Source organism: Pan paniscus, chromosome 19 (assembly GCF_029289425.2).
Source record: "Pan paniscus chromosome 19, NHGRI_mPanPan1-v2.0_pri, whole genome shotgun sequence".
Classification (NCBI taxonomy): domain Eukaryota; kingdom Metazoa; phylum Chordata; class Mammalia; order Primates; family Hominidae; genus Pan; species Pan paniscus.
Genome location: NC_073268.2, coordinates 35,920,623 through 35,937,041, shown reverse-complemented (window position 1 = coordinate 35,937,041; position 16,419 = coordinate 35,920,623). Strand labels below are relative to the sequence as shown.

At 56.5% G+C, this 16,419-nt stretch overlaps 1 protein-coding gene across 2 annotated transcripts in view; it reads left to right on the top strand.

The window, feature by feature from the left end:
- Window positions 1-15,643, top strand: part of FOXN1 (forkhead box N1) — a 33,261-nt gene extending 17,618 nt beyond the window's left edge. The window contains exons 2-9 of one of the 2 annotated variants that reach the window (XM_057300266.2): window positions 685-821; window positions 1,235-1,699; window positions 3,983-4,093; window positions 5,827-5,957; window positions 7,485-7,581; window positions 11,066-11,273; window positions 11,442-11,933; window positions 13,860-15,643. In XM_057300266.2, the coding sequence (XP_057156249.2) occupies window positions 699-821; window positions 1,235-1,699; window positions 3,983-4,093; window positions 5,827-5,957; window positions 7,485-7,581; window positions 11,066-11,273; window positions 11,442-11,933; window positions 13,860-14,179 (1,947 nt within the window). In that variant the 5' untranslated portion in view covers window positions 685-698 and the 3' untranslated portion in view covers window positions 14,180-15,643. Of the gene's footprint in view, window positions 1-533; window positions 822-1,234; window positions 1,700-3,982; window positions 4,094-5,826; window positions 5,958-7,484; window positions 7,582-11,065; window positions 11,274-11,441; window positions 11,934-13,859 lie in introns of those variants that run through there. The other variant, XM_003812671.5, reaches the window with a different exon arrangement.
- Window positions 15,644-16,419: the final 776 nt, after the last annotated feature.

Sequence of the window (16,419 nt, the reverse complement as noted above, 5' to 3'; positions counted from 1 at the left end):
ACACCGGTGGAACAGCACTCGCCAGGCGCTGCAGTGTGGCTGGTGACATCCTCAGGGCCCGCTGGGCTCACAGGGCCTCCAGGCAACCGGGGGCCTTTGGGTCCCCAGTTACACACTGTGGTCACATCAGCCAGGCTGACCTGAGGGTCGCTGCAGGACCAGCCTCTGCTGAGGGCTGGCTCACCTGCATGGAGGGGGTTGCTCCCACCCCAAGCATGAGTCTGACCCACGCACCAGCTCACTCTCCCCTCAGGACCACCGACTTGCCCAGTCACTGAATGGAGACCACCTGCTGTGGTCACCTTGCCAGGCCCTTCTCTGTAGACACAGGAGACCGATCTTGAGGAGCCAGAGGCAGAGCCCAGCTGGGAGCCGGGGTTTCACTGGTCAGTCTCTGCAGCTGCAGCCTGAGATCAGCCAAGCCCCTCCTGAGGCTCCTACCTGGCTCGCTTTGCCCTTTCTCCACAGGGGTCTGATCTCTCTGCTCTGCTTTTCCAAACTATTTCTCTTTCTCTCTCTCGCTCTCTGTCTGGTTCTCTCTCTCTCTCTCTCTCTCTCTCATCAGATGGCTGACTGGAGGCAGGGTCCCAGCCCAAGGATGGGGTTGGGGTGGAGGTGGCGAACCTGGGTTGGTCCCCCCCTGGATGCTGGTCCTCACTCTCATGGCAGACGGCTTTCTTTGAGGCCAGGACTGGGTGATGGTGTCGCTACCCCCGCCGCAGTCTGACGTCACGCTGCCGGGCCCCACCAGACTGGAGGGCGAGCGCCAAGGGGACCTCATGCAGGCACCGGGCCTCCCAGGCTCCCCTGCCCCACAGAGTGTAAGTACCCGGCATCTGGGCCTGGGTTTAGGCCAAGGCCTGCGGCTGCCCAGGCAACAAGAAGACCAGTCACCTTACCGCCCCCAGGGACCTCCCAGGGCCTGTCTTGTCCCCTCCACCAGCAAACAAGTCCTCAGGGACCCCGAGATCCAGAGGGGTCACTCCTCATCCCTTCAGTCTGAGCCTGTCCCAGGGCTGTGAGCCCCATCAGATTTGGGGTACCCCAGGTTTCATGGCAGGGTGCCTTCATGAAATCGGGGCTCCCAAGGGCAGGCTATTTCTTCTCCACCATTTAGGGTCTTCCCAGAGCTCAGCCATAGACCCCCTTTACCCCAGAACAGAGTAGGGTCCCAGCCAGTCCCCAGGCCTGGTTCAGCCTCCACTCACAGGCTCGCTACTCTCTGTCTACCCAGAAGCATGCCGGCTTCAGCTGCTCGTCATTTGTGTCCAACGGCCCTCCAGAGAGGACACCCTCACTGCCCCCACACAGCCCCCGCATTGCGTCACCAGGGCCCGAGCAAGTCCGGGGCCACTGCCCAGCTGGCCCCGGCCCCGGGCCCTTCGGGCTCTCACCCTCAGACAAGTGTCCTGGCTTTGGCTTTGAGGAGGCCCCAGCAAGCAGCCCTGGGCGATTCCTCAAGGGCAGCCACGCGCCCTTCCACCCGTACAAGCGGCCTTTCCATGAGGACGTCTTCCCAGAGGCCGAGACCACCCTGGCCCTCAATGGACACTCCTTTAAGACCCCAGGGCCGCTGGAGGCCTTCGAGGAGATCCCAGTGGACGTGGCGGAGGCCGAGGCCTTCCTGCCTGGCTTCTCAGCAGAGGCCTGGTGTAACGGGCTCCCCCACCCCAGCCAGGAGCATGGCCCCCAAGTCCTGGTGAGTACTAGTGGCCAGCGAGTGTCCCATCTCCCCGCTGTCCCAGTTCCTAGCAGCCTAGAAAGAGTCAGACCTCTGAGACCAAAGTCCCACCTTCTCTTTGCAGACCTTCCCACTCAAGACCAGAGAGTTGGGGCCTCCTGGTCAGCTGGGGAGGGGTGTTGGCCTGGCCAGCATGGAGGGGGGCAAGTGGGGGAGGTAGGCCAGGCTAAAGAAGCTGGCAGCTTCCCAGAGGCTCCTGAGTCAGGATTCCAGTGTGTGACTTCTCACTGTTTGTTTAAATGTCCAGAAACTCCAGCCAGACCTACACACCCATATGCAAATGTGACAAGAAAAGCACATTCCAGAGGCCAAGGGAAAGGGTTTGGGGAGGAGCCATAGTACACAGTTTTTCCCTCCCCAGCCTTAGCATACAGAGTTGAGAGAGGACTTTAAGTGTGGAGGGACCCTTCCTGGCCCCATTCTTTGCCCAGAGTGGGGCCTGGGTGTATTCCTGGAAATACCTTGGAAGGTTAACATGTCCTTCCATAGCCTGACCTCCATAAGCGGCGTGACCCTGGGCAAGTCTTAACGTCTCTGAGCCTCATCTGAAAAGTAAGGTCAACATTACCTGTCTCATGGGATTGTTGCTTAGGGAAGATAAAAGCTAAAGGGAATTTGCTCCCTGCTCCCCCGCTCTGGTTTGGAGGTCCCTGAGGCAGTGACTGAGTGGGCGTAGCCTCAGCAGTGCCTACTCCACATGCCCACCAGCCCCCCTCACCTCTTGCTTTCAAACAGGCCCCCATTCCAGCCCCAAGCCACCCCAACAAAGGCTTAGAAGGAAGATGGAGAAGGCGGTTGGGTCCTACCAGGTGTGGCCAAAACAGGACTTTATTCTGGCCCTTTGACCACTTCTTCTCAGGCCCCTTAAACATGACCACAGCCTACAGATAGGGCACCATCATCTCAGCTACTGCCCCCAAACCTCCACTCAATAACAGCTGCCAATCATTCTGCCAGGTGCTTTCTTTCAAGTGCCCCCATTTAATCCCCTCAACAACACTCTAGAGAGTTCCCACCATACCCGTGTTGCAGATGAGGAAACTGAGGCTCATAGAGGCCAAGTGACTTGCCCAGGGTGTCTCCTAGCCTGCAAATGGTGAGACTGAGATTGAGTTCACACCCTTGCCCTCCCACACATGGAGAAGAGCTCCAGAGACACACAGCTATCTGGTCGACTTGCTGGGTGACCTTGGGCATATTGCTTCCCCTCTTTGGGCTCAGCCCCATCATCTGTCAAATGAAGGGGTTAGACACAAGTGCTCTTGGCCCTTCTAGGCCCGAGATTCTATGATTATGGCAATCTCTGCATCAACAACCCCAGGGCACACCCAGAGAGAGGTCACAGCTGATTTGCCCCTCTGGGCCCAGATGCTGGTTTCCCAAGGCCCCTGGTAACCCCAGGAAGCGCAATCCGCCTCCTCCAGGGCTTGTCCACCTTCCAGGGCCTAGCTGCACACCCTCCTGTCGGTACTCACTGGAGAGCTCTGCACTAGGCCCTGGGACTCTGTGTCGGCCTCTCACACATGGGAAGGCGGAGTCTGGCCATCATGGCTAGCAGCAGCTGCAGGCTCCCCATGCCCAGTGTGAGAGCATCCACAGGACTCACGCAGGCCAGCAACTGTGTAGACTCCCTGGAGCAGGGAGCAAAAGCTCTGCATCAGGGATGGCCAGGAGTCAGAGCGGAGAGGAGTTACTAGCCCCATCCAGAGATCCTGCTGGAGCTTCCTGGGGCTGTACAGAGGAGGAAACAGAAGGGACCCAGGGCCACAGCTGGACCAGCCTGTCTGGCCACTACCCATGCTCCCCTCACCATGGATCCTCAGGGAGAGTTCTGGAGCTGTGACCTTTTCCTGGTGTCCTTTGCACACCTACTCAGAGGGTCTGAGACCTCTGAGTCAGGCGTGTCGAGTGAGGTCAGCACTGTGCCTTTGTGCTATTCCAGAAGATCCCTGTCCCTACCCCAGCACAAGTCTCCCTGACTTCTCAGGACAGCCCAGCCTCAGCCTCTCCCCTGCCGTGAGGGGAGGCGTAGGGACTGCTGTCAGTTCCAGCCCCGGCTCTACCACTAAATTGCTGAGTTCCCTTGGGAAAATCTCTGCCCTTCTCTGTTCTCTGTTGTTCTCCAGGAATAAGCTTTGGGGGAAGCAGAATAGGGGTTGCTTTTATGTAAGGTTCAAGACACAGGAAAGAGGAAGGGAGAAAATAAGGCCTAATCTAGTCATCTGCTTTCTCTTCCAGCAGGGTTCAGAGGTCAAAGTCAAGCCCCCAGTTCTGGAGAGTGGTGCTGGGATGTTCTGCTACCAGCCTCCCTTGCAGCATATGTACTGCTCCTCCCAGCCCCCCTTCCACCAGGTGGGTCTGGGGCAAGTGGGCCTGCTTCCCCCAGGTCTGAGGATATCGTGTGTGTGTATGTGGTGTGTGGGTGTCTATGTGATGGCATGTGTTCACCAGGATAGGCAGATAAGGACAGCAGGGCCCTGAACCTTAGGCTTGGCCACAGCAGGTGGTGGGAATAGTTAATGGGAAGAGAAGCAATTGCCCTCCTCCAGGGGTGGGCTTGTCTGAGTCCCTGGCAAGGCCTGAGAGGCCTCAGATAAGAGTGTGGGGCTGAGATGGAGGCAGGGCTGTGATGTGAGCCAGAAATGGGGGAAGGAGGAGAGCTGCCCCAGACAGAGAGAGGGGCAAAGAGGAGTGTGGTGTGAAACACAGGCCGAGCAGGTCGAGGAACAAGGGCTTCTGTATAGTCAGCCACCATCTTGCTATGTGACCTTGGCCTCCAACTTCTATTAGCCTAGAAAGGGTGGGCACCCAGTGTGGGCTTAGGGGACCTTCCCACCCAGAGGACTCCAAGTCCCCATCATCTTCAGCCCTTTCCTCCTTTCCCAGCTTCAGCTCCTCCCAAGTGTATAGGATGCCAAGTAATTGCCCCACACTGGCATGGGATGGAGGAGTTTTAAAGGAGAAAGAAAAGAGCCCCAGAGCAGCCAGGCAGCTCCCAGGAGTCACCAGGCAAGACAGAGCAAGTGGCTGCCCAGCGCCCAGCTCCATCCACCTGCAGCCTGGCACTGAGACAGGCCCTGCCTGTGGAGCAGGTTCTGCACCCGGCTCTCTGGCACTGGCCCTGATCTCAGCCAAGCCAGGGAGGAAGGCAAGGGAGAGGGGCTGGGTCAGACTGCTGGCTTTGCAGGGAAAAGAAAGAGATAGAGGGAAGCAAAGAGAAGGCATGAGAGGGCATCCTCTCTGCCATGAGGGGCCTGGGTGGAATGGCCGAAGCTATCCTGAGGCTCATGGTCTGACCCAGGGTAGAGGATGTCCCTGAGGCAGGGACAGAGATTGAGCCACAGAAGAACTAAGGGGCCACCGGACCTTAAATGACCTCACCAAGCCTGGCCCTGCTTTGATGGCCTCTGCAGTCTGCACCCCCTCTCAAGATGGCCGCACCCAGGGCTTTATGGAGCCTGGACCGAGGGTGACTCAGGCACTAAATGTCTCTTGGGTAACCTGGAAAGAGCTCTTCAGCCTGCAGCAGCTGGGGGAGTCAGAGTCTCCTACCCCCATCCCCCATAAAACACCATCCGTGGCACCGCAGCCACTCCCTTTGCCGTAAAACCACCTCCTACCCCGACCTGTCCACCACCATGACTGGCCCTTTCAAAGAGCCACTGAAACTCATAAAAGGTGGCAGTGCCCAGCAAACGCCCAGGCTGGACATCCTGCTTCCGGCCCAGCTGCTCTGGGAGATGCACAGGCACTGGGAGCACCTTCCTGGAAGGGTGCAGGGGCCGAGGGCTTCACTTCATACTCTCCCTGCAGGGTCCCGTCACCATAGCAACCAGAGCATCAAAAGGGCTGAGAGGAAGGAGCTGGAGGAAGAGGGTTTTAAGGCCTCTGAGATCCTGAATTACAGGGTGTGGATCTCCTCACAGCCCCTCAGACAGCTCTGCGTTGGGGGTGATGGGGCCCATGACCCAGGAGGGAAGAATCTGGCCTGAGCCCCTTCTCTGGATGTATATAAATGGGGAGGGGGGCCCTCCTGGGAAAGGCTCGGTACCATGCAATCACTCTGCCCCTTTTGACCTCCTCAGTACTCGCCAGGTGGTGGCAGCTACCCCATACCCTACCTGGGCTCCTCACACTATCCGTACCAGCGAATGGCACCCCAGGCCAGCACCGATGGGCACCAGCCTCTCTTCCCAAAACCCATCTATTCCTACAGGTACATTTCCCACTCTCCAGGGATGGGAGGAGGAGGGGAGTGAGAGGGCCCCTGGGAACACTGAGGCATGGAATCCTCTGGGTCTACCAGTAATGGCAGCGGGTGGAAATCATACCAGTGGGCTTCCAGAAGATGCTGGAGAGAGGGTTCCTGCATGAAGGCAGGGGCATAGACTGGATCAGCTCTGACCCTTTGTCTAAGCCTGGGGAGTCATGTCTGTGACTTGACTCAGCAGATGCTGGTGCCCTGTGGTGAGCCTGCCAAGGTCCCATCTCCTAGGGCCCAGGGCCTGGATCTGAGAATTTAAGGGGGATGCTTGCTGCCTTCCCTGTGCCTCCCCGGAAACAGATGGAAGCCCCCCTCAAAGCTCTACTGGAAGGAAATGGGGGATGAGGCCTGCAGATGTGACTCGGCTATCCACCATCTGCCAGATCTGGTGGGACTTCTCTGGGGCTGGGCTCTTAAGTGTCAGCAGACCCAGCCTGTCTGGGAGACCCTTCCATCTGTCCTTTCATTCATCCAACCAACAGTGACACTTGGCCAAATATGTGTCAGGCCCTACATGGGATCGGGTCATCAGCTAGTGTGAGCTGAGGGGAAGGGAGAGGAACTTAAGCATCAGCCAGGAGTGCAGAGAAGGGCTTTGTGAAAGGCAGGATCATTCACTGAAAGACATACACGCAGCTCTTGGAGTCCAGCAGAAATGAGTTCAAGACCAGCTGTGGAATTGACCAGCATGAAACCTCAGGGAAGTTACTTAATCTCTCTGAGCCTCTATTTATTCCTCTTTAAAAAAAAAAGAAATGTCAGGGGTTGGGGGCAAGGGGAGGGACAACGTTAGGAGAAATATCTAATGTAGATGACGGGTTGACGGGTGTAGGAAACCACCATAGTACGGGTATACCTATGTAACAAACCTGCACGTACTGTACATGTATCCCAGAACTTAAGGTATAATAAAAAATATATATATATATATAAGACTTTTAAGATTCAAAAGAAAAAAATGTCAGGGTTTGGGGTAGCAGTTCAGGCTTTTGGAAGGATTAAGTAAGAGAATGTAGGTACTGTGCTTGGTACATTGCATAGGCTCAAGAAACCTTAGTTCCCTCCCTACTCTCCAACATTCATGCAATTGGCTGAGGACTAACTAGTAATGACAGCTTCCGTTTAATGAGTGCCTTCTATGTGACAGGCACCATCCTTAACCCTCACAACTCTGAGGTAGCTATTACTTTCTTCACTTCAAAGTTGAGGAAACTGAGGTTCAGAGAGGGTAAGGCATTCACCCAAGGTCACACAGCCAGAGAGTAACTAGGCCAGGATGGCCACCCAGGTTTCTCAGATTCCACAAGACCCTCGCACATCTGTAATTCCTGACTTCCGTGCTCACTTCAATGGACACCTTCTCATTCCCTTCTCTTTCAACTCCAATTCCATAGAGCCTCTCACCAGGGGTGGGGGGCTTGGGGTCGGCTCAGGACCCAGTCAGAGGTTTGGACTCTCAGGGGCTTTCTCTGTCTTCAGCATCCTCATCTTCATGGCCCTTAAGAACAGTAAAACTGGGAGCCTTCCCGTCAGCGAGATCTACAATTTTATGACGGAGCACTTTCCTTACTTCAAGGTGAGCCCAAGATTCCTGCCCATCCCATCACCCCCAAGTCCTGGACAGGCCAGGCCTCTCTGAGCAGAGGCTTCAGTCTGGAGGTGGGAGAAGAATTAGAACGAAAGCCAGGAGAGGGCTTACCCCCACCATGCTTTCCATTGTCTCCACCTCAGAAGGACAGAGTTCCTACAAAAGGTGCTCCAAGTGGGGAACAGAGAGCCCAAGCGGCTCATTCAAGGTTGCACAGCAGACTGGAGTCAGACCTTCTGCTGGGGAAGGTGGGCATGGTAGCACCGATGGGCCTCAGGGAGCATCCATCTACCCCAAGTGGGAAGAGAAAGTTGGAGAAGAAATAAGACACTATTGCTCCCCCGACCGCTGGGATGCTGTGGGACTGGAGAAGCTAGTCAGCCACGGTGACTGGGAGGTCGGGGCTGAAGAAGCCATTGCCTTCCAAGGTGAGATTAGGATCTATCTCTGTGGGTGGCAGGCTCAGCTGCAGTTCTGCCAGAAAGCGGGGTGTGGGCTTCCCAGTCTTTGAGTGTCCCAGGCTGGCTCACCTGACTCTCCCCCAACCCCTTGGGCAGAATCTCATTTCTATCATTCACAGAAGGGGCTTCTGGGAGCCTTACCCAGCTCCCTCTCTAGAGGCAGGACAGGGGCTCTTCTCCCAAGGTGGACAAACACATCAGACAGGGTGGTCCATTCCCCCAAGGTCGCACAGTAGATGGGATCAGTTACTGGATCAAGCTATTTGGCTTTGCACACCCCTCTCTGCGTGCCACCTAGACCCTCCAGCACAGACCCCCTTCTCCTGGGATGGGTGTCAGGGAGACCAGAGATTGTGTGTGAGGAGTGCCTTCTCCAAGCCCTAGTAGACACAAATCTCATCTGTCACCCAGGCAGTGGGCAGTTGCTGAGACCCGGGTAATCCGGAACTCAGCTCCACCTGCCAGGGGGTGATTCCTGCCCCCACCATCGATGGTCCTGCCTGGGGATCACTTGACGCTTGATGTTCAAATAAGTTTATCCTGCTGGGCTGCCATCAGATGAGGAGTGGGCAAGTTGGCCGGAGTGGTCTGTCCAGGAGTGGAAAAGTGTGTTGATCCACCAGAGGTTCTGGAAGAGAAAGAGGGAGGGAGGTGAGTCGTCCCTGGAATTCAAGAAGCATCAAAGCCTGAATTCAGGGCTGCCCCCAGTACCCCAGCAGGTCAGGGGCTGAACTCTCCCTAACCCCTAAAGCTTTTGGAGGGTCTTCTAGGGTTTCAAGGGGCCAGGGCAGAGAGAGGGAAAAGCCCAGTCCTCTCAGCCTTCCTTCCCCACCAGCTCCTGGCCTGGCCCCCACCCCTCCCCGCATCTCATCTTCCTGGCTTAATTATTTTTCCTGGGAGCCATGTAATCCCTGTTTTATGGGGCTGAGGAGTGAAGAGGTCTAACAGCTTTTTGTTCCCTTTGGTTCTAGTTGTTGTTTTTAGCCACTTGCATCACTCCCTCACTCCTGAGTTTACATTTGATCTCAGAGAGAGAGCATCTGTGAGGATGGGATGGGCCCCAGATTGTGAGACAGGCCCTATGGGGTGACCTGGGCAGGGCCCTTAGCTGGGGGACAGAGTTGGAGGCTAAGCTCTGTCACTGCCTCCTTGTGTGATCCAGGGCTAGGCCCTTTCTTCTCTGAACCTCAGTTTCCCAGTCTGTAAAGTGGGTCAGATCTGTTGGCACATAGATTCCTTCTGACTCTGACAGTTCCCCTGTGACCCACCTAAGGAAATTCCTTAGTTCAAAGATCCCCCACCTCTTTCCATCTCTCACTTCCCTTTTGAAGATCATTTTTCTGGGCAAGGATAGACTGGACCCTGGAGTGGCCAGCACTCATGCCCAAGGCAGCTACTGTGGGCATCCCATAGCCCCATGAGTCAGGGATGTGGGGCTGGGGAAGTGTCCAGCCACTGGACATAATTGTTAGTGCTGACCATCCCTCTTCCAAACAGGAAGTGGCTGGGGTGGGGGCTGCCCTGGCATCCCAAAGTCACAGATTTATGGGGCCATAAAAGGCCCCAGCGCCCATTAACTCCGCCCATGGGGCAACATGGCCTTAACTCCTAGTGGAGACTGTGGTGGGAGTCGAAGGTGAATCCCTAGTTGGCTGGTCTGGTGGCTCAAGAATCCTCCCTGGTGACCCTGGGAGCCTTAGGGGTCATCTCAACCAGCAACCTGCCCCAGGCCAGCTGCCCCCAAGAAAGGCTGCACCAGGTCCTGCCAGCCACTTGGAGTGACGCTGGCATCAGGACCCAGTTCTGCTGGGCATGATTCAGCTTGGCTGCTCCCTGGGGCAAGTGGGCTGAGGAGGAGGGAGTGGCCGCCCCTCATTAAGCAGAAACTTTGGGCTGAAAGGGGGAGGGGCCAGGGAATGAGGGCGAAGGAGCCCCACCGGCCAGAGCAAGTGCCCTACCCACAGTCAGCCCCTGCTGAGCTCAGGGCTGTCACAGAGCCTGGAACAGAGCTGGAGGTGGGCGGGCAGGGGGCCCACTGGCCCTCCCGCCACCGCCTCTCACCCAACTGAGTCAGCCTAATGGTTTTTACAACCCTCCCTAGGCACAATTACCGCACTGGTGGCATGACCAGGCCTCCTAATGGGTGTTTATTCTATTGGCACGAGCACCCCCCCCACTGCCTGAGGGCTGGCCTCCCCACCAGGGCACGCCCCCTGGGCACACTCATGCAAACACTCACACCCACACATCATACGATCATGGCTACCCACAGTCACACCCAGAGAGACTTTCTCACACACAGCCATCCTCACAGTCGAGGAATTCATGGACCCATGAAGGAGTATCCAGGAGACGTTGCTTATGCCAGGATGACACACTTAGGGACGTATGCACATGCTCATATGCACTGTCCCTTCATATACCAAACCCACTTAGACACACAAACATATGTGCAATGCACACACCACACACACCCAAACACTCACCAACCTCGCCCATCTTTCTTTTCTCCCAAGTTAGTCCTAGAGGGGATAAGGCAGACCCAGGAGAGGAGCATTCTTCCCCTAATTCCCCTGTCTAAAGCCAGCCACAAGACCTCAGAGTAATGAGTCCCCCTTCCACAGAGGGGTCCAAGCACAGGCATGGAGACCCAGTGGGGAGTGGCTCAGCTTCAGATGGGAGAGTGTTGTGGGCCAGAAGGCCTCTGTAGCGCCCACCAGCCCTGGCTTTCCGAATCACCTCGGCAGTCCTCTGAGGGGTCAGGAAGGGATGCGGGTGGGATGAAGGCAGATTTGAGATGAAAATAACTTGGGGTCAAGGTTCGTGTTCACCCCTCTCCTACCACCGAAGGGTACCAAGCAAGGGCTGGGTGCTGAGGAGGACAACAAGCCCCAGAGTGGGCGGCAGCTCTGTGCCCAGAGGAGAAACAGGAGTGTTCTAGAACCCAGACCTGAAGCCCGCTCTGGCTTCCTGAGCCTGGCCTGAATGCTTGTCTTGCTCTGTTCCGGCAGACAGCACCCGATGGCTGGAAGAATTCTGTCCGGCACAACCTATCCCTCAACAAGTGCTTCGAGAAGGTGGAGAACAAATCAGGAAGTTCCTCCCGCAAGGGCTGCCTGTGGGCCCTCAATCCGGCCAAGATCGACAAGATGCAAGAGGAGCTGCAAAAATGGAAGAGGAAAGATCCCATTGCTGTGCGCAAAAGCATGGCCAAGCCAGGTGAGGCTGGCCGGGCCACGCAAGGAAGGGCCCAGGGTACTCATGAGCCAAAAAAAAAAAAAAAAGAGAATCAGAGAATGAGGCAAGGCCCCGAGTAAGGGTTCCAGTCTGGGGAAGACTGTGGAGGAGGGAGGTCTCATGGTGTTCTTTCTCTCTTGGGCCTTTCAGAAGAGCTGGACAGCCTCATTGGAGACAAGAGAGAAAAGCTGGGCTCCCCACTCCTGGGCTGTCCGCCCCCTGGGCTGTCCGGCTCAGGCCCCATCCGGCCCCTGGCACCCCCAGCTGGCCTCTCCCCACCGCTGCACTCACTCCACCCAGCTCCAGGCCCCATTCCTGGCAAGAACCCCCTGCAGGACCTACTTGTGGGGCACACACCCTCCTGCTATGGGCAGACATACTTGCACCTCTCACCAGGCCTGGCCCCTCCTGGACCCCCGCAGCCATTGTTCCCACAGCCGGACGGGCACCTTGAGCTGCAGGCCCAGCCAGGCACCCCCCAGGACTCGCCTCTGCCTGCCCACACCCCACCCAGCCACAGTGCCAAGCTACTGGCCGAGCCTTCCCCAGCCAGGACTATGCACGACACCCTGCTGCCAGATGGAGACCTTGGCACTGACCTGGATGCCATCAATCCCTCACTCACTGACTTCGACTTCCAGGGTGAGCTGGGGGTGGGAAAGGGAAGGTGGGACAGGACTGGAGAGGAGCACCTGGCAGTGGGACTCATCTTCTCCAAGTCTCCAGACTGCAGCCTGCAAGTGGCTGGGTTTCTGGTCAGCTGAAGCAGAGGAGGCCGGACCTGGCAGGGGGAGCTTCCCACTTGCTCTCTGCCATCCAGAGAATGGGGAAAGAGGGATGTCCTTGCCCCTGTCTCCCTCCTCCTGGTGCTCCAAACATGGTCCAACTGACCTCATCATCAAACCACTCTTGGCAGGGCACGGTGGCTCACGCCTGTAATCCCAGCACTCTGGAAGGCTGAGGTGGGCAGATCACCTGAGGTCAGGCATTCGAGACCAGCCTGGCCAACATGGAGAAACACTGTCTCTATTTAAAAATGCAAAAATTAGCTGGGCATGGTGGCACGCACCTGTAATCCCAGCTACTCAGAAGGCTGAGGCTAGAGAATCACTTGAACCCGGGAGGCGGAGGTTGCAGTGAGCCAAGATCGTGCCATTGCACTCCAGCCTGAGTGACAGAGCGAGACTCCGCCTCAAAAACAAACAAACAAAAAAACCACTCTCAGCTCTGGATAGACTGCAAAGGGCTCCGTGTTCTATTCTATACTCGATTGTGAGTGACCAGTAGTCTGAACATTCTCAGATGCATTTGTATTTTATCAGAGTTCATCTTCTAAAGCAGAAGGAGAGAGACTCTACCCTAGAGGAAGAGTCTCAGAGCTGGGCAAGTCCTGGAGATATTTGGACATAGGAGTTTGGGGAGGGTTCTACCCATTCCACTCCATCTTGGCTGCTCCGTCTCTGCAGATGGCTAAGCCCACCCATTCCCGTCTAAATTCCAGTGCACCCCAGGCCCTGGTACTGGCCACAGGAGGTTTGGAACGGGGTGACGACCCAGGCCTCAGACTCTGTGTGCACAGGGGTGGGGGACATTCACAAGCTGATGGAGGCAGCCTGTCCTCAGAGAGCTCCCAAACCGATGGGGAGACAACCCAGGTTTAGGAAGCTATTAGAAAAGTGCACATAGATCCTCAGCCCAGTCCAGAAGTGGGGAGCAGGGCTCAATCAGCCTCAGAGGAAGCTATAGACATGTGGGATACGAAAAACATTTACTTGATCCCCTGCTAGGCATCAGGCATCAGGCTGGCTGCTCTCTATGTGCTTTCTCATCTGGGCCTAGAGGATAGGAAGGATTATTAAACCTGCTTCATGGAAGCACACAGAGGCTTGAGAACTTACTCTAGGTCACTTAGCTAGAAAGAGGGAGAGTTGGGACTGGAACCCAGGCAGCCAAATCCAATCCAGGGTTTAGTCAGGCCCTCTCTCTCCAGAGCTTGCAGCCTGGATACCCAGTGCAGGAGCCCCAGGCCCTGGTCAGCCATGATGAGGGTCCACAGGTGGCAGCACTGTTTGCTTCTCGGACTCAGGTGTGCATCCTGGCTCTGCTCCCATTCCCTGGGCCCTGCAGTGGAGGAGAACCAGGGAGCCATGCCCATCCATCCCATTAGGTCCAGAGTACACTGCCGGAAGCTCCTTGATCTGGGCTGCAAATCTACCTTCCTTGGGAGACTGGGCATGAGCCAGGGTTCACTCCCGAGTGCACAACATTGGCATCCACGCTGTCAGCCTGTCAGCAGGCATCAACCCCTCCCCAATGCCCACCCCCCAAAAAGAACCACAGAGGTCATCTAGATCGATGGCTTTCAGATTGTGCTACACGGGAGGAGGAATCTGAGGCTGAGAGCTTCAGCAACTGCCTGGGGTCACAAGCTAGTGCCAGGCTCTGTTCCCAGCACATGTCACCCTGACCCCTGCTCTCTGCAGCATGTGAAGATTGACAGGGAGGAGGGGCCAGACAGGGCTCCTCCGGTGCCTCCCAGTGACACCTGTTCTCTCCTTCCCCATCTAGGAAGCCTGTGGGAACAGTTGAAGGATGACAGCTTGGCCCTCGACCCCCTGGTACTGGTGACCTCATCCCCGACATCATCTTCGATGCTGCCACCCCAGCCACCACCTCACTGCTTCCCCCCTGGGCCCTGTCTGACAGAGACAGGCAGTGGGGCAGGTGACTTGGCACCCCCGGGCAGTGGTGGCTCCGGGGCACTGGGTGACCTGCACCTCACCACCCTCTACTCTGCCTTTATGGAGCTGGAGCCCACGCCCCCCACGGCCCCTGCAGGCCCCTCTGTGTACCTCAGCCCCAGCTCCAAGCCCGTGGCCCTGGCATGAGCTGTGCCCAGCATCGTCAGCTCCAGCGTTTGCCTGGTCTGGAAGTCCTGGCTGGCCGCCCACATCGGGCTCACCTTAAAGGTCAAGGAAGGAAAATACTACCTGTCCCCTATGCCACTAAGCCAACGTGTGTGTTAGCTGGTAGCTGGGGGCACAGAGGACATCACCTGGGGTGCTGCCTCTCACACATTTCTGCCATGTGGTGGCCCAGCTCCTCACCCAGGGCCCCCAAAGAGCAAGTGTCTGGGCAAGAAGAAAATGCACTGTCCCTAGCTCACACTCATCCACATTTAAGCCCTCGTGCACACACACGAATTATTCAGATGTACACCCACCCACATATCTTACAGCCAGAGGAACCAGCACTCCATCACTGAGAGCCCGACTTCATTTCTGGGGCAACTGAGAGCTGAGCGCTTTGCTTACCAAAAGCTCAGGGCCCTGTGCCAGGCCAAAGATCCCCCCAGACCCCCATTCTGACATCCACATGCTCTGCAGTCCTGGCCCCATCGTCATTTTCTTTCCCAGAAGCGCCCTGTATTTATTCCCCCATCTTCATCCCAACAGCCCAGCAAGAAGGAGGAGACAGAGAGCTCCTCCCTGGGTTGTCTGTGGACCCCCCCAGGAGCTGCTAATTGGCAGCACCCACTCAGCCATTCTCTACCCATCCTTAGTACATGCTCTGTCCAGCTTTCCCCAGGGTGACATACAGAAGGGGCAACATCTACCCGGGCACCAAACTGAGCCCAATTCCGAAGCAGTGTTTGGGAAAGCCCTTGCCCTCGGAAACTTGAACATGTCCTTTTTCCCCAGTCCCGGGTGCAGGAAGGGCCCCCTCCAGGTCACCACAATCTCACTCCTCCTCCAGAAAGAAAAGTTCACATAGTTTAGGTCCTGGCTTAACTCTACTTATGATGGTTCAACTTACACTTTTTCAACTTTAAGATGGTGCAAAAGCAATACACATTCAGTATGTTCCTCGACTTAGGATGCGGTTATGTCCGATAAACCCATCGTAAATTGAAACCACCGAAAATCAAAAACCACTTTCGACTTACGATGTTTCCCACTCATGATGGGTTTCTCCAGATGTAGCCCCATCATAAGTTGAGGAGCACCTGTTAGTTACTTCCAACTGTCTCAGGCAACCTGGGCATTCAGGAGAAAAGCCTGGCACAGGGTGACAGGGAAGCACCCATGCAAAGCACCCCCGCTTTGACTGCTTGGCAGACCTAGGGTGCCCGGGAAGCACAAGGGATACCCTTGGCCCTGCGGGGTGTGGCCCAGGTGCCTGCCATGAGCCTGACCCCATCGAGGGGGAACCTCAGCCCACCCTGGGCCTGGGGGTGACAAGAACTTCCACAGGTTGGCCCCAGGCTTATAGGAGGCATAAGCAGATCCCGCGATGGCTTGTCATTGTCCCCTGTCCTGGAACAATAAAGCAAGTGCCTTGTGGTCTCACTACCAAGCTTTCATTTCTGGCCCCTCTCCCTAAGCAAAATGGCCAGGCCACACTGATGGCAGATGCCCTGGGCCTGTGACGTCCCTGTCACCCTCACCCAGAACTAGGAAGTTTCTAATCCAAAGAGTGAGGCATCTAGGAAAACTTCTTGACCCACTGGGGAGGCTGAGGAGCAGGTGAGCAGGGCCTCTTCCCAGGAGAACTTCCAAAGAGATGCAGGGAAGAGGCTGCCCTGGCCAGAGGAATGGAGGGGATGCCCTCCCCCAGACCCCTTGCCTCTGAGGTCTGCCCACTCCCTCTTTGCACCCCCATCTCCTCACACAAGAAGGAGTTGCTGCCCTGTCCAAACTGTGCCTTTCTGCTTCCAATCTGTCCCTGGCTGAAAGAGATGCCAAGTGGTTTGGGGCCCTGAGTTCCACAGGTGACAAAATGGAGCATGCCCTGGTGCTGTGTGCACTGCTGGTCCTGGAGAGTGGTCTCTGGATGGTCAGGGGCTCACTCAGTCCCACTTCAGACTCACCCCCTAGGTGTCACCTCCAGGTGGGGTTGGTGTCACCGCAGCACTATCTCAAGAGAGATGGGGCAGATGTGGGAGCCAAAAGCACATACATGATCCCCAGGTCCCAGAGCAGCCACAAGTGGTGTCTCTGCTTAGAAAGCTCTTCTTGGATGAAGGCTGGGCACGGTGGCTCACGCCTGTAATCCCAGCACTTTGGGAGGCCCAGGCAGGCAGATTACCTGAGGTTGGGAGTTCAAGACCAGCCTGGCCAAAATGGTG